This window comes from Spermophilus citellus (genome assembly GCF_964194105.1).
Source record: "Spermophilus citellus genome assembly, chromosome: 7".
NCBI lineage: Eukaryota > Metazoa > Chordata > Mammalia > Rodentia > Sciuridae > Spermophilus > Spermophilus citellus.
The window spans coordinates 137,871,682-137,893,915 of NC_138188.1; the positions used below are offsets into that span (position 1 = coordinate 137,871,682).

The window sequence follows — 22,234 nt, forward strand, 5'->3', positions numbered from 1 at the left end:
TTAAATTTATTTTTTGGCTGACACATAAACACATAAATTTATATGTATTTAATACAGTACCATGTGATGTTTTGATACATGTATACATCATGTACTATATAAGTCAGGTAAAACATATATATATATCAATGCTTAAATATTGATCCTTTTTTAGTAATAACATGCAAAATCTTTTTTTCCTAGGTTTTTGAAATATGAAGTACACAATTGTTGTCTCTAGTCATCCTATTGTGGGATAGCATACTAGAACTTATTGTACCTATCTAAGTGTAACATAGTAGCCACGGTCAACCTTTCCCCATCCCTCTCTCCCTGCTACTCACCCCAGGCTCTGGTAACCATCATTCTACTCTCAACTTCCATGAAACCAACTTTTTAAAAGATTCCACATATGAGTAAGAGCATAAGGCACTAGTTTTTCTATGCCTGACTTATTTCATTTAACATAATGATCTTCAATTCCATTCATGTTGTCACAAATAACAGAATTTCATTCTTTTTATGACTGAGTAGTATTCTATTGTGTATATGTACCACATTTTAAAACCTATTCATCAGTTGTTGGGTAGATAGGTCTTTTTCCACTTCTTAGCTATTGTAACTAATGCTGCAATGAGCATGGGAATGCAGATGTCTCTTTGACATACTGATTTCATTTCCTTTGGATATATACCCAGTAATGGAATTGCTGGATCATATGGTAGTTCTATTTTCAATTTTTTCAGAAACCTCCATACTGTTTTCCGTAATAACTATTCAAATTTATATTCCCAGCAGTGTGCAAGAGTTCCCTTTCTCTCCATTCTCCCCACCAGTTACTATCAGATGTTTAATTTTCAAATACTTTCTCCCGTTCTGTAGGTTCCCTTTACTCTGTTGATTGTTCACTTTGCTGCACAGAAGCTTTTTAGTTTGATGTAATCTCATTTGTCTATTGTTGCTTTGTGTGTGCTGTGCTTTGCATCTTGATGAAGAATCCTTGGAATACCTATTTTCTATTTTTATGTGCACAGTATATATCCATTATATGTACATGTAGATTCACCTTAGAATCAGTAAGTGATCTGCTGTAGCGTTCTGTGGAGAACTTACACAAAATGGTAAATTACCAAGGTGAAAGAAATTGTTAGATTGAATATACCTTGAAGAGGGAGTGATATTTACCTACTTGGCTGAAATTAAGAGAAGCCTTAAGTATCTCTGAAATTTAACTCACATTTTTAATAAGATCACATACTATAAAGTGATATGATCTGAATGCAATTCTCAGTACATTGATTGATAGTCTTTGCATCCAAAAATAAAAAGTATACCAGCATTTGTTCACAGGTGTTAATATTTATATTCACAAAGGGATATTTGCATTATCAGTAGAATTAGTACAGTGTGGGTAAAATGGATGAACATTTCTCCAAGATCTGAGCAAAATTCAAGACTTGAAGTAGCATCCACAGCAGAAAATAAACTTGAAAATTAGTGGAAGTCCCAATAGCAATCAAGTAGTATAGTCTACAATTGTGAGCAGTTGGATTCCATGGCGTTGGATAACAGGTGCCATAAAGCCTCTCTCTGATAATCTAAGAAGAGCTGCCATTTACTAAACATCTTCTGTGTGCCAAGTGCTGATAAGTTTATTTCCATTTCCTCATGTAATTCCTATAAAACTTGAGTAAAATATTTCTTATGCCCAATTTACAAATTACACAACAAAGACACTGGTCAGTTAAGTGTCATGTCTAAGTTTACAGAAAAAATGAGAGTGTTTCAGGGTTCTACAGTGAAATAGAAGCAAAAGGAAAATAGAGAACACATGTGTGTGCATGTGTGTGTGTGTGTGTGTGTGTGTGTGTGTGCGTGTGTTTAGAGAGAGAGCAAAGGGAAGGGAAGGGAAAGGAAGGGAAAGGGAGAGAGAGAAAGAGGAAAAGCGAATTTAACAAACTGGCTCATGAGGCATTGGGAATGCAGCTTAGTTTTAGAGTGCTTCCCTAGTATGTGTGAAGTCCCTGGCTTTAATTTCTCAAGCTACAAAAAAATAAAATAAAATTAAGAATTTGACTCATGATTGTGGGGGCTGGTGAGTCTGAAATCTGTAGAACAGGCTGGTAGTTACTATTGGGTCGTAGGCAGTGTGAATGCACAATGTTTTCCTCCTTGGATGACCTCAATCTTTTTCCTTAAGGCCTTCAATTGATTGAATGAGGTTCACCCATAATCTAGAAATTAATCTCATTTGCTCAAAGTTACTGATTTAGATCTTAATCTATATATGAAAATGTATTTGTAACAATATCCAGTCTAGCATTGAATCAAAAAAAAATAGGCATCATAGTCCAGTCAAATAGACACAAAATAAAGCATCTCACACAGAAGTGGAATTTGAATGTAGGTCTCTCACTTTAAAATGTGTACAGTGAATCAGTATATGATCCTGCTTCCCCACATTTTCTGTCTTAGGAAGTAGTTTACAATGGGAAAATATCAATCATTTTTTAGAGAATGGCTTTAAGTTCCAAGACATCAGTTTTAAAGAAATTGGGAAGCCAGAAACAATAGGCTGGCTATTAAGAAGTGAGAACTGGACCAACAGTAATAGTGACAGAATTGAGACAGAAACTGCTATGGAGTTCATTCATAGAGCTGGGATTTCATCAGAACTGGCTCAGAAATAAGTTGCTGGTGCATAAAAGAAAGATAAGGCTGATTGTGACCCCATCCCCCAGACCCCCTCTTTAAGGCCACATAATTCAAGGAAATATTTTGATTCAGTCAAAAATAGGAGCATTTTTTTTTACTTACCCTCAGTTGTGTTGTGTGCGTGTGTGTGTGTGTGTGTGTGTGTGTGTGTGTGTGGTGTGAATTTGTATGCATTTAGTCTTTTCTTCTATAATATTAGTTGTCAAATATTCATTGTCTGACTTCTTTACAGATTCTCAAACTTTATGCATGGGAACCTGCCTATAAAAATAAGATTATTAAAATTCGAGATCAGGAATTGGAGTTTCAAAAATCATCTACATATCTTTCTGTATGTTCTATGCTGATGTTAACTTGCATTCCATTTTTGGTAAGTGTATATATTTCCTCTTTTGATTTTTAATTTAACTTTGTAGGTTTGCTTCCAAATTGCCTGAAATTAAAACATTTAAAGTAAAATTTTATGTCTAAATTAAAAATTTTAATAATTTTAATCATTAATTTTGGGAGATTAGAGAACAAACAGCTCAAAGAAAATGTGTTCCTATTGGTTTGTATTTTTTACACATTTTGTTCCTTTGAAATTTCTCACATTGAACATATGCCTTTTTAATTCTTAAAAAGAAAAATCTTCTCTTCAGAGCTTCATTACAGCTCTAAAGTTTCATTTGGCATGATTAATTCCTTTTAAGCAGCAACCAAAGGTACACTATATGGAACTGGGAAGGGAAGTAACACTGAGTATTTTTCCTATGAGCAAGCCAAGTTATATATGTTGCCTTTTTTTATTCTCAGAATAATATGAATTATTTTTCTCATTTCACAAGAGAAAATGAAAGTCTATAGTAGTTTGAAAACAACGTCAAACTTGTAGAGTTAGTCTTCAGAAGTTAATTGATATAAAGTGAAGTATTCTCTTTCTTTCACACCATTTAATCATCAGGTATCTCATGCTATTTAAACTAGAGTATAAATTGCCTTGAGAAAGGAATCAAAGGGCAAGAAAACAAAGAACAAACAAACCATGTTCAACTAGACTTTAACTTTAATCAAAATGGGTACTCTAGGCAGTAATGAGAATCAGGGAAATTCTATATGTCTCCATGTTGATAATTTAAAATACTTTTTAATTCAAAAAAACAGATGGGTATCATAGTTGATATTCTTCAGTTAATAGTAAAGGGAAAAGTATTGAAATTTTCTTCCCTAATTTTTAAGACTGACTGTATAACTTATTAGGTTGCAAGCAATAAATATATTTTTAAATTATGTATCTAATTTTAGGTGTCTCTGGCCACCTTTGGTGTATATTTCTCACTGGATGAAGGAAACATTTTAACAGCCACTAAAGCATTCACATCTATGTCTTTGTTTAATATTCTGAGGATTCCTCTTTTTGATTTACCAACAGTGATCTCAGCTGTGGTTCAGGTACATTCAGAGTATCCTTAAACTAAGAATCATTTCTCTATAAAATCAATGATTTTGTACATTTTTTTGTAATTTTATATCATATATTCCCTTTTTGTAGTTATTTAACTCTGCATTCAAAATTTGTTTTCCTGATTCAATAAGTGGTAGAGAACATTGTGACTTTTCAATATTTCAACATGTTACGTTATTTTCATTGTTAGGTGTTGGTTTCTTTTACTTAGCTCCTGTGTCATCACAGAGTTCACTTGGTTATAACTGAAGGTTTATAATCAGGTGCTTTGTATGAACCTGGATCTGAAGGTTTTCCCTGGGTTCAGCAACATGTCATCACTACTGAATAAGCAAGACAAGCAGTGAGAAAGTGCAGTGATAACACCAGTCTGATTTAAAAAAAAAAAAAAAAAACCTGAGAGCTGGCTTGGGCATGCTTTTAGGTGTAACCTCTAGTCCATAGAGACTATTTAGCTACTACAATGAGTAAAAACTGCAAAAGCCACGGGGCATTCAAAAAAGTGAGTTCCTGTATCCTTCTTTTCCCACTGAGATTCACTCAAGTTAAAATCGTGCTTGGATTCTTCAGGCATCTTCCATTGGAACCATTTCCTCAAGTCTGGGTCCATAAAGTGGGTCTTTGTTTCTTACAATCAGCTCTTTGACCTAAGAACTTTGCTTTTGTTTTATTTGATTATTTTTTGAATGAAGAATAACAAATGAATAGTAAATACCAATTAAGTCATTCTTGTTACAGCCTATCTTTTTCATATTATCTTCCTTAGAATAACCAACAGAGGGCACAGAAGTACCTTGGATGTGATACTTTTAACTCTTATTTCCACAGCACACTTCACTTGAAGAAAATGTTAGTTCTTAAAGTAATGATTTGGATTTGCTTTTAAAACTGGAATCTAGCTAAAGGTCTGGTATCTCAAAGTGTTAAAGATATAGTGGCTTACTGCTGCCTTCATTTAAATTAAAAAAAAATTGTCTAAAGGAAAGAAAAAGCAGCAGCAGCAGTGTGTATTGATATGATGTACTCTATAAAGGAAACCACAGCCCAGTTACATCTTTAATGTTAACAATTGATGTCTTCTAATACAAAATAAAAATGTACTGCAGATTTCATGTACTCAGTTTTTTTGGGGGGAGTGGTTTTATTTATCTTAATAGTAGCTCAATATTTTATAATTCTTTTTCTAAAATTGATTGCTTGTATTGCCAAAACCATGGATTTGTTTATTGTTGGAAGCCCAATTGATACATCAATCTGAAGTTTCTTTTAAAATCTAATCTTTCTAAATCATTGTGAGTTATCACCTCATGCCTGTTAAGATGGCTATCATCAAAAAGTCAAAAGATAACAAAAAATGCTGGTGAGGATATGGAAAAAGGGCATGCTGGCACATGGTTGATGGGAATGTACATTGGTACAGTCATTATGGAAAGTGGCATGTAAATTTCCTAAAAAATTAAAAATAGAACACCCATATGATCTAGCAATCTCCATTTTGGTATATGTATCTAAAGGAAATAAAATCACTATCTTGAGAATAACTCTATAATAACTCCCACATTAATTACAGTATTTCCACAGCCAATAAGACATAGAAACAAGCTGAGTGTCCATTGATAGATGAATGTATAAGAAAAAGTGGTACATACACATACTCTCTCTCTTTCTCTCTTACACACACACACATATACAGAGGAATTATTGTTCAACCCTAAGAAAGAAGGATATCCTGCCATTTGTGAAAACATGGAAGAACATTATGCTAAGTGAAATAAGCCAGACACATTAAATACAAATACTTCATTATCTCCCCTACATGTGAAATCTAAAAAAGTTGTAGAAGCACAGAGTAGAAGAGTGGTTACAAGAGGTTGGGAGGTGCCAGGAAAGAAATGGAGAGATGTTGATCAAACTGTGCAAACTTTTCGTAAGATGAATGAGTTTTGGAGAGTTGATATTCAGCATGGTGATTCTGATTAATAATAATGTATTTTATATTTTTTAAATTTGCTGAGAGAGTAGATGTTAAATATTCTCATTACATAGAGAAAAAATAACTGTGTAAAGTGATGGATATGTTAATTAGTTTGATTGTGATAATCATTTAAAATGTATAGGTATATTAAAGCATGCTGTTATACATTTTAAATATATGTAATTTTATCAATTTTACCTCAACAAGGGTAGAAAATTAATATTTCTATAATTATTGATTATTTATGTTTTTATACAATAATAGGGAGGAAGTTTTACTGCTGCCTTTCTTGCCTTCCTTCAAAGATGATGTGTGTTTTGATCTTTGACCCTTGAAACTGCTCTTTAAGGATGAACTTGTTTATATCATTAAAACAATTCAAACTATGCTTGCTCTATTTATATCAATATTTTGAAATTGCATCTAAAATATTTATTCAGTCTGTATGTTACAGTAAGAGCTTTTTAGTTTACATTTAGCTTCAACAACAGATAGATCCTGTGTATGTCTGTTTTGATAGACAAGGATATCATTGTGTCGTTTGGAAGACTTTCTCAACTCTGAGGAGCTTTCTCTTCGAAATATTGAAACAAACTACATAGGAGGTCAGCACTTACTCATTACCTTCAATATTTATTAGACTGCTGGGTTCAAGGTAATCAGTTCTAATCCAAAATGCATTATTGCATTTATTTATTTTTTTCCTAGATCATGCCATTGGGTTTACTAATGCCTCTTTCTCCTGGGATAAAACAGGGATTCCAGTACTAAAAGAGTAAGTCTTGATTTGAGGCACATTTGAAAAATTATTTTAGTATTGGATTCTATAATTATGTCAACTTTCATTTTTTAGAGTTTAACAAATTAATATAGTGAATAAGATTTTTTTAACCCTTCATTGTACCTTTCATTTTCTTAGTGATTTTTTTTCTGTTTGTTTCCTCTCTCAGGACTTTACAGTTCACCTGTTCTTTGCAATTTGGAAGCCTAAGTGTTTGTAGAAAAATGTGAAAAATCCCTCCATCATCTCTCCCCTTTTTTCATCATGCAGCTTGAACATGAAGATTCCTGAAGGAGCTTTGGTGGCAATTGTAGGGCAGGTTGGATCTGGGAAGTCCTCTGTGCTGTCTGCCATCCTGGGGGAAATGCAGAAACTTACAGGAGTTGTCCAGAGAAAGGTAGCATTGACGTGTTCTTTCAAAATCTTGTAGAAGTGGCCATAACCAATTTGTCATTAGTTTCAATAAGAATTTATCAAATTAATTGAAGATTCGAGAATTTAATGGGTATTTCTAGTTTATAACAAACATTTCAATATCCATAAAAATCAGTTAGCTATGGATAGATTAGTAACAGAGATCTGTCCTCTAAGTTCTTCAGCAAATAATTTATAAATGCTTATAGTAATTGTTTGATGATATTGACCAAATTGCAACCAATTATAAAGAAATGAATTTGATTTATACTGTAATTTGATTAGTTTTCTAATTACCATTCATTACAAGTTTCCGTAAGTAATTATGGCCATTCCATTTCTAACAAGTCTTTTAGCTAGTTGATTATGGGTGATATCTGTGGCCTAAAAGAAACCTCAGAAAAAATAATAAATAATATTAATAGCTTATATTTAATATTCAGTCACTGAATTATAAAGAATCTATTCTCAGATATTTATTCTACTCTTAGAAATAGATAAAAATTCAACTTAGGGCCTGGCTAAGTTGTTGAGGCTGTGATCTTAAACCTGTGATCCTACTGTCTCAGCCTCCTGAGTCTCTAGAATTATACACATGCACCATCACACTGTCTCAACAAGTTCTTAACGGTTTTGAAATATTAGACTACCCTGTGAGTTTTTCCTTGAACCTAATTAACCCTCAGGTAAAATACTAGCCCAGTTCCTCCTTCTCACCTCTAAAAAGGGAGAAACTTTATGCATCTGAGACCAGTTCCTCTTTACCCTTACTTTTTTTTCCTCCCTGGAAAAAATCAACTCTATCAACTCCTTTTTCTTTCCTCATAACATATATTTCCTCATATCCTTATAACTTTATTGATTCTAGTCTTTATGACTTAACTTGTATTATTCTGTTTTCTCTGAGCTTTATTGTTACCTAGTGTAGGACCAAATATAATCCCTATGACTTTTTCAGATAAGATTACACTTAATAAGTACTGCTATTTTTGAACTTTAAGTATACCATTTTTTAGCCCTGAGTTCTTCGTAATGATTGCGATCAGCTCTTTCCATATAGTGCAAGATATCTATAACTTTTCTTGGACCAATGAATGTTCTTTGCAAACATAAAGAGGATCATAGAAATTTCATTTTCATTTAGTATTTAAAGCTATTTTCAATAAGCAGCTATGAAGCACATACTATGCATCTATAGCATAGTACTAGAGTAACAAACATGAACAAGATATGTTCCTCTTTTTTTCAGAGATCATAGTCAACTGAGGTAAATACCAAAGTCAGTTATGACAAGTTATTAAAAATGAATGAAAGCACACACATAACAACAACGACAAAAAAACAACAACAAAGAATTCTGTTTTGAAGGGTAAGAAAAAGAATCAGAGAAGAGGTAGTCTTTATTTGATCTTGAAAAGAATTAGGAATTGATAAACATAAAAATGATATCAATTCTAGGTTTTACATAATGCATTAATAATGACAATGAGCAAAAGGCCCGGGGTAATGATTAAAATGAGAGGATATACCAAGACCTAGTTAGTTTATGGTACAGTCAGCTGGCTCCCTATGAATATTAATGACTAGCATTATTTTCATTTTGATTGTTGAGGTTTTTATGGTAAGACATAGGGATTCTTTTTGATATTTTTGAGTGTTTTAAATTAAAAAGCGTGTTCATTGTAATAAAAGAAACCTTATCAATGCCATTGTGAATGGTAAAGCAGAGGGACCCCCACTTGTTTTTTTAAACTGTAGGTGTCCAAGATAGAAGCTATAATCTCTGTAAGTGGTTGTTTGATCTTCATAAGTATTTTTTTTTTGCATCTATCGCAGGATTTGACATATTACACTCTGAATTATTTCCCCAATATTTTATCACAAATGTATAAGTATCATATTGATAAGCACTATTTAAGTGAAGTGATCATTATAATGGTATGACCAATTTAACATTTAGAGTTTTAAAAGTTTCTTTGTAAGGCTAGGGATTTAGCTCAGTTGGTAGGATGTTCTCCTTGAATGCACAAGGCCATGGGTTCAATCCCCAGCACCATGGAGGGAAAATAATGTGCTTTTGTGAGCTGGGCATAGTGACTCATGCCCATAATTCCAGGGCCAGGGAGTCTGAAGCCAGAGGATTATAAATTCAAGGGCAGCCTCAGCACCTTAGCAAGACCCTAAGCAATTTAGCAAGACCCTATCTCAAAATAAAAACTAAAAAGATCAGGGGATGTGGCTCAGTAGCTAAGTGCCCCTGGGTTCAAACCCTAGTACAAAAAATAAAATAAAAAAGTGTTTTTCTGTGTGTAGCATTCAGAGTATGATTACTTTTTTGAGGCATATTTTATATCATAATAGTCAAACTCTAAGACTCTCTAGGATCCCCTATTCTGTATCAAGGGCTCACAAAAGATGTCATTCATATAGAATGACAGTGTTCTTTGATAGAATATTAGAGATCTGAAGATCACTTTGCATTACCAAAAATTCAATTGTAATTTCATTATTATGTATGAAGCAAAATGCATTTTCCTTTGTGAGAGGCGAATAATAATTATAATAACAATAAAAGAAAACATTTACATCTTTGTAAAAACAGATTAGCCAGTTTTAATCCCTGTAATAGCAATGTGAGACCATGTAGTTTTTGTTTTAAATTATGGTTTTTTTTCATATTCTTCAATCTTTTCTTCTATGTTCTTTAATTTATTCTCTTTTCTGCTTAACTTGCTTAATATGCCACAAGCATTCAAAATATTTTTCACCTGTGGGTTGATTTCATAAGCTATTCTAATCAAAGTTCAGATTATTCCCTTCACAATGCAAATTCCAGAGCAATTACTTTTGTGTTCAAGATCAGGTCAGATCAGAACTATACTGTTTTTGATCAAAAGCCATTCTGTGTCTTACATGCTCAACAAAGAAGAATTAAACGTTAATCTTTGATCTTTAAAGTGGTTGGTTGAAATCAAAAGGCTAATAGTTGCATATATGCCTATCTCAGAAAGTGCTTTAAACATTTGCTATTGTTGTAGAGCGGGCAGTGTTTAAGATACTCCAAAATCAATGTTTGGATAGAATCCATGGGTCAGAATGAAAGGTGGGTCTCTGGTTCAAATATTATAGATTCTTTTCCAGAAAAGAAGGGTTAGTTAAAAGGACATTTGATGGAGTAAATTGCCACATGTTTAGGGATCATTTCAAGCCATAAATAATCAAAAAATGAATTCAGGAGTGATGATCAATGTATAAGACATGGATGTGTGCTGTCAGGACACCCTTTTAAGAAGGACTTGCTGCCTGTTGTGGAAATACATGGTCAGCATGTCAGCTTCATCAGTGTTGGCCTTGACCCAGCCCAAGATCCTACTCTTTTTCAGTCTAACATGGGACAACTAATGGACAACACTCCTCCAAAGCTCTGGAAGGTTGGACACAGCTTTATCAGGCCTGAATCACACAGTATGACGTTTCCCTCTACCTACTGTTCCGTTCTCCTTTCTTTCCATGGGGTTGAGCCCCAATATACAATAAAAAATATGCACCTCAAATTCTATCTCTGTTTTAGAGTGAATTGTGTGTCCCCCAAATTGTATGTTGACGTTCTAATCCTCAGTAATTTAAAATGTGATAGCATTCGGACACAGGATTTTTGAAGAGTTGATCAAGTTAAAATAATCTCATTAGGTTGGACCCTAACTGAATATGACAGAAGTTCTTTTAGGAAGAGGAGATTAGAATGCAGACACATACACAAAGTGAATGCCATGTAAAGCAGGGAAAAGGCCATCATCCACAACCCAAGTGAAAGGCCTCAGAAGGGACCAACCCTGCTGACACTTTGATGTTGAATTTCTAGCCTCCAGAATTGTGAGAAGATAAAATTCTATTATTTAAGCCACTCGGTCAGTGGTACCTTGTTATTGGTAGCCCTAGAAAATAACACATTTAGCATCTGCTTCCAGAAAATCCTAATAAAAACAGATAAGTGTGATGGAAGCTAAAGTGAAAGAAAGTAAAAAGCACAAATTAACTCATTTGAAGGGACTGCTAATAAACAGATATAATCTTAAAACAGGATACAATGATCTGTATGTTTACATGTAGGGAAATAACCTAGATTTAAAATTGTATGTGTGTGTACATACGTGTGTGCATGCACAGAAACCATGGACTGTGTATACTTTAATGTGGTGCATGCAAATTCTCCTCTTTCCTTGTTAAGAACATTCCTTTACTTCTTTCTTTCTTTAGGGCTCTGTGGCGTATGTTTCCCAGCAGGCCTGGATTCAGAATTGCATTTTGCAAGAAAACATTCTCTTTGGCTCCATCATGCAGAAGCAGTTTTATGAGCGAATATTGGAAGCCTGTGCTCTCCTTCCTGACTTGGAGCAGTTACCAAACGGAGATCAAACTGAGATTGGAGAAAGAGTAAGGAAAATATAATTTATCATATGCAGGAATAAAATAGCATTCAGCTATACTAATAAAATGTTAATAGTCTTTTTATTGAGGTCTTGGAGAGTTATCCAACTACAATTTTTAAAAACTCATTATAGAATTCCTGTGAAGAAGACGGCAGTATTAAGGGCAAAAAATTATTTATAATTAGCTACATAGAAAACAGATTTAAAAACAATTCATTTGTTAGTATCCATGGGGGTGGAATTAAAGTCCGCCAACTAGATTGTCAACATTTTTGTTTTAGTTCCTAGCACAATGCTGTTCTCCTTCTAAAGAGTTTTGTTTTGTTTTGTTTTTCTTTTTCTCTGTATAAGGCCAATCAGGAAAGGAGTATCAGAGCACCAAGCTCTGGTTCTACGGAGGTTCTGAGATGACATTTGTTAATGTGCCTGCTCTACATTGGCTTATTCCTGCTTAAAAGGGACTTGTTTTCCAGTCATCTCACTGTTTGTTCTATTTTATTTACATTGTGTTAATGAATAATCATTACTCTGCTCAGTATGAACCCCTAAATAATTTATTATCCATGACCAGTAACAAAAATCTTCATGTAAGCATGAATGTGGAAGTATCCTTGAGGTCTACAATCCATGTGGATATAAGGATGAATAAATAGTCTTTACTGAGTACTTCAAATATCTGAAAAGGAAGCAGGCATAGGCAATTTTATACATTAATAAATAAAATATGGTATGCAACAAAATTGTAGGAAGTAGAAATCTATAAAATCCAGAAGGAACCAAAATTGACTTTCTAAATGAGATTGGCTTTCTTCATAGTCTTCTATTTTGTAGATTTAATTTTTCAATAATATTAAATAGATTTATTATTTTTTCCAAACCCCTGGATTTTTCTGGGCATCTTCATTATCCCTGATCAAAATGATGCCATAGCTAAAATCATGCAGAAATGTGATTTCTTCAAACTTGTTAGTGCATACTAAAAAACACACTGAGAAAACTGTCTCTAAAAATATGAATATCTGATTGTATATAACTATAAAGAATTTTAAAAGGAAAAAAATTCAAAATTGGATATACTGATTTAGTATAGGAACTAAATGATGTTACTATTTATAATTCCTGCTTCATTTAATTAGCTTTTTCTCAATGTGATATGATGTATTTTAAAACAAACATGGAATTGAATACTTCATAAGGAAATCTGTTTACAGCTGTTTATGAGATAACCAAGACAATGACTATAGAGTTTTCCTTTTCTTTTAATGATCTTTTCCTTTGACACTTTTTAATTAAACACAAACATTTATGAATTTATTATATACTCTGATTCTGCTTTGGGGTATAAGATGGTAAGTGAGAGAGCTGTCACCCGGCCTTCAAGTAATCTAGGGGAACACTACCAACAGTTTTAATCGATTGTCTTTACCAAGATTTATTCATTATCTGGTGTCATACACTAAGTATTTGGAATAAAGGATGAACTAGGCGGGAGCTGATAGGCTCATGAGAGACTATGAGACTGGGCTGAATAAACAATGTTCTGCAAAATGGGAAGGGAGGGAAGACATCATTATACTCAATACACTGAGAGAGAGGTTGCTGTCCAAGAGAACTTTTTAGGGTATCCTTCAAATTGAAAAGAAAAAATGTGGGCTCCCCAGCGGAATGAACATCCTTGGGTCTACTATGAAAGGGTATGTCAACCTGCTCAGTCAATCATATTCACTTGAGGGCATCATTGGGAGAGAAGTAGAAGGGAGTATTAATACCATAATAAAAGCAATTAGACTGAGAAAGATGCTTTTGCTCATGGATGATAGAAGAGTGAGATGTGGGAATCCAAGGTATTTAAGCAAGATGGTAATATAATTACAGGATAAGTGGTGACATGTCAGAAGATGAATTAGAGAGAGGAGTAATTAGGTAATAATACCAAATGCCAACGGTGTCCACACTCAGTGTTGGATTTAGGAATATTTTTACACACTTTATTGAATTCTCCCAAAATATGAGTCAGGGGCTACCATAATTACATGCAAACAAATGCACACATAATACACACATGTGAACCACATTCCTTAATATATACATTTTCATGCTCAACTCCCTTATTATCTTTGAGTCTGAAGGGCTAGCATAGCCCCCAGAATATAATCATATTGAGGAGATATCTGTTGAGTAACAGGACGATTGTTAAATGCAAAGAAGCAATATCATTTTGCAATTGTAGGCCGTTGGCTAAGTTCTGCGTTGCATTAAGATCTCTAAAATAAGATCAGTAAACATTAAACATAAATGAATCAAGTGAATTGGGTGCCTTACCCCATAATTCTCTATACATAGCTGTATGTGTCAACTTTAATTTTCACATAGTGATGTATATTCCTTACTTTTGCTTCTTGGAGTTGTCCTTTTGCCAACAAGACTTGCACTAATCTTTCTACAGGAGAAAATAGGACATGTTGATTACAGCTTTGGTAATTTAGCCATTATTCTCGATTTCCCATGTGTCAATTTAAAAATGATCACTTAGTGTCAGTATATAGTTGGCAGCCAGATATCTTGTTTAATATTCTACAGGCATAACTTTTCAGACATAGAGCTTTGAAAATTCTTTTTCCTTAATTGGTAGCCTCTTCTTTTGAGAGTAAGTAGTTAAAAGGAGGTAGACATAGATGTTAATTTGCCCAAGTTAGTAGAACTAGGAAATGGGATGGAGATAAGACTAGGAAATAATTGATAAAGTTTTGAGTGTTCATATTGGGTTGTTATCTTGTCCTTGCTATGAAAAAGCACTTAGATGTAACTTCTATTCCATACTCAGGGTGTGAATATAAGTGGAGGTCAGAAGCAACGAGTAAGTCTGGCCAGAGCTGTCTACAGTGGGGCTGACATCTACCTCCTGGATGATCCCTTGTCTGCTGTGGATGTTCACGTCGGAAAACAGCTCTTTGAAAAAGTGATAGGGTCCTCAGGCCTTTTAAAAAACAAGGTACTCATAGTATCAATTTTGCCTTGGAGGGAGTCAAAGGGAGGATAATCTGCTTAGCACTGTGCCTACTAATCCAATTATCTTGCCCATTTGTTTAAGCAAAATAGTCGACTTTCACATGAAAAGATAAGATATTTGTATTGCCCTTTAAGAGATAAATTTCAATGATCATTTTTGACATTTTTTGCATAACTTTATATCAGTAATAAGTATGTACATAAGGTAGTTACCTCATTAACAATTACCTTACTCTAAGGGGAAGTATGAATTATAATTAGTTTAGTTAACTTTATTTGAAAAATGGTATTTTGGTATGTACTACATTTAAAAAAATAGAATCATTTTACTTAAAATTTGGTATTACAAACATAGCAATAATAATGATTCCATCATTTTGTAATGGGGCCAAGACAATAGAAATTAATATTTACCAAGTGCATTATATGTTTGACTCTAAATTAGTGTCTTCAGTTCTTATAGCAATTCTCTAAGATAGGTATTATCATTACTCCTATTTTACATATGAAGGAAATCATACTCTAAATTGAGGTTTCTCAACTTAAGAATAGCAAAGATTTTTCAAAGTCTATCTGACCACATAATCACAATCATTCCATGATAATATGTTTGTAGATTTGTTAATATGTAGCATTCTGGAAAATATATGTAAAATTCTAAAATATTTATTTCAGTAAATAATGCAAAAATTTCTTGATTTACTGGGATGAACCCAAGATAAAAACTTCTCATTCACTTGTATTTATATGTGTATATTAATATGAAAGATTAAAAAAAACTTATTAATTGTAATTTGAACAAAACACATTTTTTAACGGTGGCATATTTTTTTAAAAGGCAAATGTTTTAGTCAGGTTTTTGTTACTGTGACTAAAATATCTGACAAGAACAATTTTAAGGAGAAGAAGTTTATTTGAGGTCTCATGGTTTCAGAGGTCTCAGTCAATAGCCAATTCCATTCCTCATGGTTTGAAGTGAAGCAAAAAAACATCATGATGGAGGAGTGTGGTGGAGGGAAGTAGCTCATGGCAATCAGGAAGCTGAGAGAAGTTCCACTCACCAATACAAAATATATACCCCAAAGGCATGTCCCCATTAACCCACCTCCTCCAGCCACCCTGCCCGATTTCAGTTAGTTCCCATCAGGAGATTCATTCACTGATTGGGTCAAGGCTCTCAGAACCCAATCATTTCACCTCTGAATCTGCTTGCATTTTCTGACACATGAACTTTTGGAGGACACCCAATCTAAACCTTACCATTAAGCAGAAGTGACAGATATGAAATTATTTAAAATTTGCTATGAAATCAGTTAATTTCTAATGACTGAACAATACCCTAACCAAAGGGTTAAAATTACAATTGTAAGATATTTTCTGATCTAGCAATATGTCTAGGAGATAGTATGGATGCTGTGTTCAATTGTCACCTACAAAAATTACACTCTCAAATAATAAAGACAAAAAAAGTGACTTTAGTTTTAAAAAAATATTTGTGCCATTTTTTTTGTTTGTTTGTTTGTTTTTCAGTTTTTTCTGGAGATCTAACCCAGAGCCTCACACATGCCAGGAAAATGGTCCCCCACTGAGCTACATCCCTAGTCCTATTTATGCCATATTTTGTAACCTGCAGAATAAACACTTTTGCGTTTCAGACTCGTATTTTAGTCACACACAACCTCACGCTTCTGCCACACGTGGATTTTATTGTCGTGATGGAAAGTGGCAGGATAGCACAAATGGGAACATACCAGGAGCTGCTATCGAAAACCCAAAACATCCATAATTTGCTTCAGGTTTTCAGTGGACAAGAAGAAGGTAAGGATACAATAAAAAAATAAACCTAAGACATAATATGCCTATGCACTTTGAAAGTCTATTAATTACCTAATTTCTTGCTGTACATTTCTTTTTCATTGATCCTGCTAAAGTCAAGGGTGAGGCTCTTTTATTTCGATAAGAAAGAAACAAAGACAATGAGATAGACCAGTTAAACATCAACTCCTTTATGGCTTTTAAGAATAAATATAAATGCACCAGTGTCTGTTTCTTCATCTATAAAGAGATTAGATGATTTATAAATTCTAGTCTAGTCTAGAATATAATGGGTCAAAACATTCTGTCTTTAACATTTAGAACACAAAGTTTAAAGCATAAATCCACAAGGAACAAAAAGTAATTATTTGAAACATTTCAGGTAAATTATTGGATGCACAAAAAAATAATAATACAGGGAAACATATCAGCTTAACTTTGAAGAGTTAGAAATTGGTTTTATTCACTAATTTTTGTAACTATAGTCATAGAATTTGAAAATCAGATTCATAGACTTTTTAAAATAAAAGAAGTGGTTCCATCCCTGTTTAATGCTTAGGACACAGGGATGTTTGAAATCCAGCTTTATTTTAATATTTCACAGAAATCAGTCCTTGCCTGCTCTGAAAGTGGGATGTCACATCATCTCTTTTTAAAGCTTTAGTTGGTTTCTCATGTAGACCATCAGAGCCTGATCATTTTCCTGGTCCTTTTCTGGATTATTTTGTAATTTCATAACTTATAGTGATATGTCTCTGTATTTTCTAAATGACTCAATATCTAGTCTAAACTCACTTTACCCTTGACCTGTATATAAATGCCATAGAATATGAAACTGGTTTAAAACAAGATCAATTATTATTTTAATGTCATGAAATCCAAAAATAAAGTCATTTTTCAGTTGTCTTGTTTTTTTGGACCTTAGCTAAGACACACAAATTGAGTTCTATTTTTTTTAATTCCCTGATTTTACTTATCATATTATAAATATTCTATTTGTGCATATATTTAAAAATACACGGTGCATCTCCAGAAGAAAGGGGTCTTATTATTGTCTCTGTCCTCACCACTGATGGAGCCACATGCAAACAAGTGCCAACTAGATGTTTATTAAATAATTGCATCAAAATATGTGTCTCTTCAGAAGTAAACAGGATGATTTACAACACTATGAGCCAGTGTCTTTTTTTTGCCATTTATTGAAAGTCATATAAAATATAGATTATATTATATTGGAAAAGATATCTCCAGAATTAAACAGAATATGTTTTTAATTCCATAGTTAATTTACTACAAAGTATGAACAGTGGACCATTTAAAAGTTGTGGGTTTGCTATTTTTCAAATCTCTTTTGGCATACAAATGCCACACCTTCTCTGCATTTGTATGTTTTTTATGTATTTATGTGTCCTCTACAGTAACAGGTTAAAAGCAATATTATTCTTAGAATTATCCTAACAGATACTACCAATTCTCCAGAAATATGCCATTAGAAATGTATAATTTGAACTTTTTTTCCTAATGACTTCAATATTTTTGCATTTTGTGTTAGAATTCAGGAAGATAGAAAGTAAGATAATTTGGTTACTAGGAATAGAATATGTTTGAAATTGAATATTTCTGGGATTTTAATTTATTTGGATACTAGATGAAAATATAAAGGCTTTTTTAAAATCTAGTATCTAGTATTTTTATCTAGTAAAAACCCATAAAAATACTTTACTCATAATAAATAGATAGATAACCTTCGAAGGTTAGCCATATATGGTATGATTTCTTTAGCTTACTGTGAAAGCAGGGCAGAAATAGATTTCAATGATATGAAATTCCTCATTAAATAATAGCTTCAAACTCAGTTACATCCAGTGTGATATTCCTGCAGTTCTGCCTTTACACTTAGGTCAGTACTTGTTGCCTTATAGAGTCTCTGTTCTGCCTTTCATGCCTGACTTTCTGGTGGAGAGATGGCATCCACCACCTGAGCCCTCTCCACTTGCCGTTTCTTAACCGCTCTACCTTTGTCTTCAGATTCCAGAATTCTTTGCTCCTAGGACCTGGACAATTTTATCTGCCTTGGGTCTGCTCGCGCAAAGAACCAGCTGTTGTGCTGGCGTGCATAACTTTTTGACCTGAGAATTTTTCCCCACCCCTGGGGATGGTGGTGATGGTTAGAGCCTGAACATGTGGACTGAAGTGTGCAGCTCTCCTGTTTTAGGATGGAACCGGGGTGGGAAAGAATGAGAGTAAAGGGACTACCTCACCAAAGACTGCTATGTACACAGTAGGGAAAAGTGTCAAGAATCCAAACATCTCCCCTTCCAAGTGTTTGGGGAGGCATATTTGTTATGGTAAGCAGTAGAACTTATTTAAGAGTCTGCTAGTTCTATAACTTTAAAATGATTAGAGGGTATGTGGACCTTCATTTGAACTCTTGCCCTGGTTCACACAGATGTTAGATATAGGCCTGTCTGTGAAGATTTATTTGCATAAGTGATAAGGAAAAGTCAAATTCTATCTGAGGGCTTTTTTGGCCAAGATTTAGGAGAAGAGAACTATTTGGCAGGGAGTGCAGTTTGAGAAATGTGATCCCCAGTTTTAAAATCACCCTGTGATCTGTCATTCACCTATTATAATTCATCATTTTTGGTTTTGAACCTATTCAGAAATTCCTTTAAATGACACATAATTCTTCATTTTAAATTAAGTTATATGACATTATAATTGGGGTATAAGTTAGCACAACATTGTGGGGAAATACAGTGCTCTGAAGTCAGGAGCTCTTCAGATTTAGTCCTTGCACTGAAACACTATGTTGGTCTTCACAGAAATGAACTCTTTTGGTTTTTCCTATTTGTGAAATATAGGGCTTGAACTAGCTGTTTTTCCTGGTGGCTGATGTGAAACTGAACAATGTGTGTTCTCCTTCCTACCTACCTATTTAATTTCTTTCTTTTCTTTTCTTTTCTTTTCTTTTCTTTTCCTTCCTTCCTTCCTTCCTTCCTTCCTTCCTTCCTTCCTTCCTTCCTTCCTTCCTTCCTTCTTTCCTTCCTTTCTCTCTCTCTCTCTCTCTCTCTCTCTCTCTCTCTCTCTCTCTCTCTCTCTCCCCTACCCTCAAGACTGCTTGTGACTCACACTTTATTTTTTCTAGAACATTCTCATTTTCATTGCTGAAGTTGGTAACAGATAACATAGTAAGTAAACAGTAAAAAGACTGTTTAGTGTAAATTGGGTTTGGAGATATATTCGATCTTTAAGATTTCATCTAGCAGCCGGGTGCAGTGGCGCACACCTGTAATCCCAGCGACTTGAAAGGCTGAAACAGGAGGATCATGAGTTCAAAGCCATCCCAGCAATGGCCAGGCACTATGCAACTCAGTGAGATCCTGTCTCTAAATTAAATACAAAAAAAGAAAAAAAGTAGGGCTGGGCACATCAATGTTTATAGCAGCACAATTCGCAATAGCTAGACTGTGGAACCAACCTAGATGCCCTTCAATGGATAAAAGGATAAAAAAAATGTGGCATATATACACAATAGAATATTACTCAGCACTAAAAAATAACAAGATCATGGCATTTGCAGGGAAATGGATGGCATTAAAGCAGATTATGCTAAGTGAAGTTAGCCAATCCCTAAAAAACAAATGCAGAATGTCTTCTCTGATATAAGAGGGGTGATTCAAAATGGGGCAGGGAAGAAGAACATGAGAAGAAGATTATCACTAAATAGGGAAGACAGGTGGGAGGAAAAGGGAGGGAAAAGGGGAATTACACAGAAGATGGAAGGAGACCCTCATCATTATACAGAATACATGTATGATGATGTGAGGAAAAAGAAAAAAAAGAAGTGAGTCACATTAGATGGGGTAGAGAGAAGTGATGGGAGGGGAGGGGAAGGGAAGGACAGCAGAATAAAATAGATATTATTATTGCTGTATGTATATATGTGACTGCATGACCAATGTGATTCTGCAACCTGTACACCCAGAAAAAATGAGAAATTATACCCCATTTGATTCAAATGTATGATATGTCAAGATCATTGTACTGTCATGTGTAATTAATTAAAACAAATTTTTTAAAAAGTAGGGCTGGGGATGTGGTTCAGTGGTTGAGTGCCCGAGTTCAATCCTCAGTATACAAAAAAAAAAAAAAAAAAAAAAAAGATTTAGCTCTGAAAAATCTATGCATCTCACTTTATAGGGATTATGAGAAGTTGGTGTATGATGAAAGATGTAAGAGAATATATTTTACATATTTACAAGTCTAGTCTTGGTTAATTCTTGTGCATACTAATAATACTGGTGAAAGTTGGTATATCTTGAGTATTAACTATATTAGTATATTCATGTGTTTTGCATTGACTTAATCCCCCAAAAACCTCCTAAGGCTGAATGATCTTGATTATACAAAGAGATTAGGTATCTTGCTTAAATTAAGACAGATTGGAAGAGAATCCAATGTTGCCTATGTTTCATGCCAGAGAGCCTATCAATTCTTAAACATATATCAACATGTAGGAATAAACACAAGACACTGACTTAGTGTGAAAAGACAGGGCCGAAGGCCCAGCTCACTCTTCCTTGTGTAGCTTGCACCCCTCTCTGTGTCTTTCTGACAAATCTGGGTTTCAGGCAAGTTGCTTATCCTCTCTCAGTTTTATTTTCCGTTTTGCAAACTAACTACAAGTAACTTTCCCAGTTCTTTTTTACCTTATCAGCTTATTTTGGCACTTAGTATATACGATGCATGTGATACACACTAGAAACTGTAAATAAATAAATTTAAATATTTTTATTAGAAGATATAAGAATGATAATGCACATTGGGAAGAAAGGCTGAAACATCTTCAAACTGAATTGTCATTCTTTAAGCCTGGGGATCCTGTGTTTATAGAGGTAGTCGAGATAAATCAGATTCTTTCCTGCTGGGCTAGGCACTTCTAGAAATAATAAAGCATAGAATTTACATACTGAGAGAAGATGGCGGCGGGAAGTGAGTAAGCCGCTCTGAGCCCCGCGCCGCGGCGTCTGAAAAGATGAGGTAAAGATCATTAAAGGAGATCTGTCGACAAAAACCCAGCACCGTGTCAAGAAAGGGGCCTAGGTGGAGTGAATCAGCCACTAATCCAGCCAAGGTGAAGGGAGTACAGCACGACTTCAGCGCGAGCAGTAAGGCTGCAGCCCGAGCCGCCCGGCTCCCTCAACCCCTTCTCCTTCTCCTTCCCCTTCTCCTCTCCGCCTTTCCACCTTGCTTCTTTCTCCCCAGCCGTCTCTCCTCCCAAGCTCAGTCTCTAAATTTAGATCTCAACTTCTTTCCCCCACCCCGCCCGCTCTCCTGCGTGTCCGGTACCCGGACCGCGCGGCCCTGAGGCGCCGCCTCCCCTCCCCCAACCCGCACCCCCTCCCCGGGGGTCCCGAAGGCCGCCGCTGCCGCCGCCGCTGCCGCCGCCGCTGCTGGCGCCGCCTCCCGTGGAGCACCATAGAGCAGACTCTTCACCGCGCGAATGAACTGCTGAATTATATGAAACAGCTGATAAGATGAGCGACAATTTAAAATCCAAGTGATCCGAGAACACGCACTGAGCTCTGACCCGCTGAATTCAAACTCCCGGTCACCTGCTTCCCACAGACAAACAGCTATGACTCGGCATTAATTCATCCCGCTGAAAC

General features: G+C 34.7%; 1 protein-coding gene across 1 annotated transcript in view; it reads left to right on the plus strand.

The window, feature by feature from the left end:
* The window catches only part of LOC308653968 (multidrug resistance-associated protein 1-like), a gene marked incomplete at its 3' end in the record, with an annotated part of 95,598 nt that overhangs the window by 34,348 nt on the left and 39,016 nt on the right, over positions 1-22,234 (plus strand). Inside the window, exons 8-15 of the mRNA XM_081302737.1 lie at positions 2,927-3,064; positions 3,979-4,125; positions 6,634-6,718; positions 6,822-6,888; positions 7,165-7,291; positions 11,566-11,742; positions 14,563-14,730; positions 16,403-16,565. Of these exons, the coding sequence (XP_081158863.1) occupies positions 2,927-3,064; positions 3,979-4,125; positions 6,634-6,718; positions 6,822-6,888; positions 7,165-7,291; positions 11,566-11,742; positions 14,563-14,730; positions 16,403-16,565 (1,072 nt within the window). The remainder of the gene's footprint in view (positions 1-2,926; positions 3,065-3,978; positions 4,126-6,633; positions 6,719-6,821; positions 6,889-7,164; positions 7,292-11,565; positions 11,743-14,562; positions 14,731-16,402; positions 16,566-22,234) is intronic.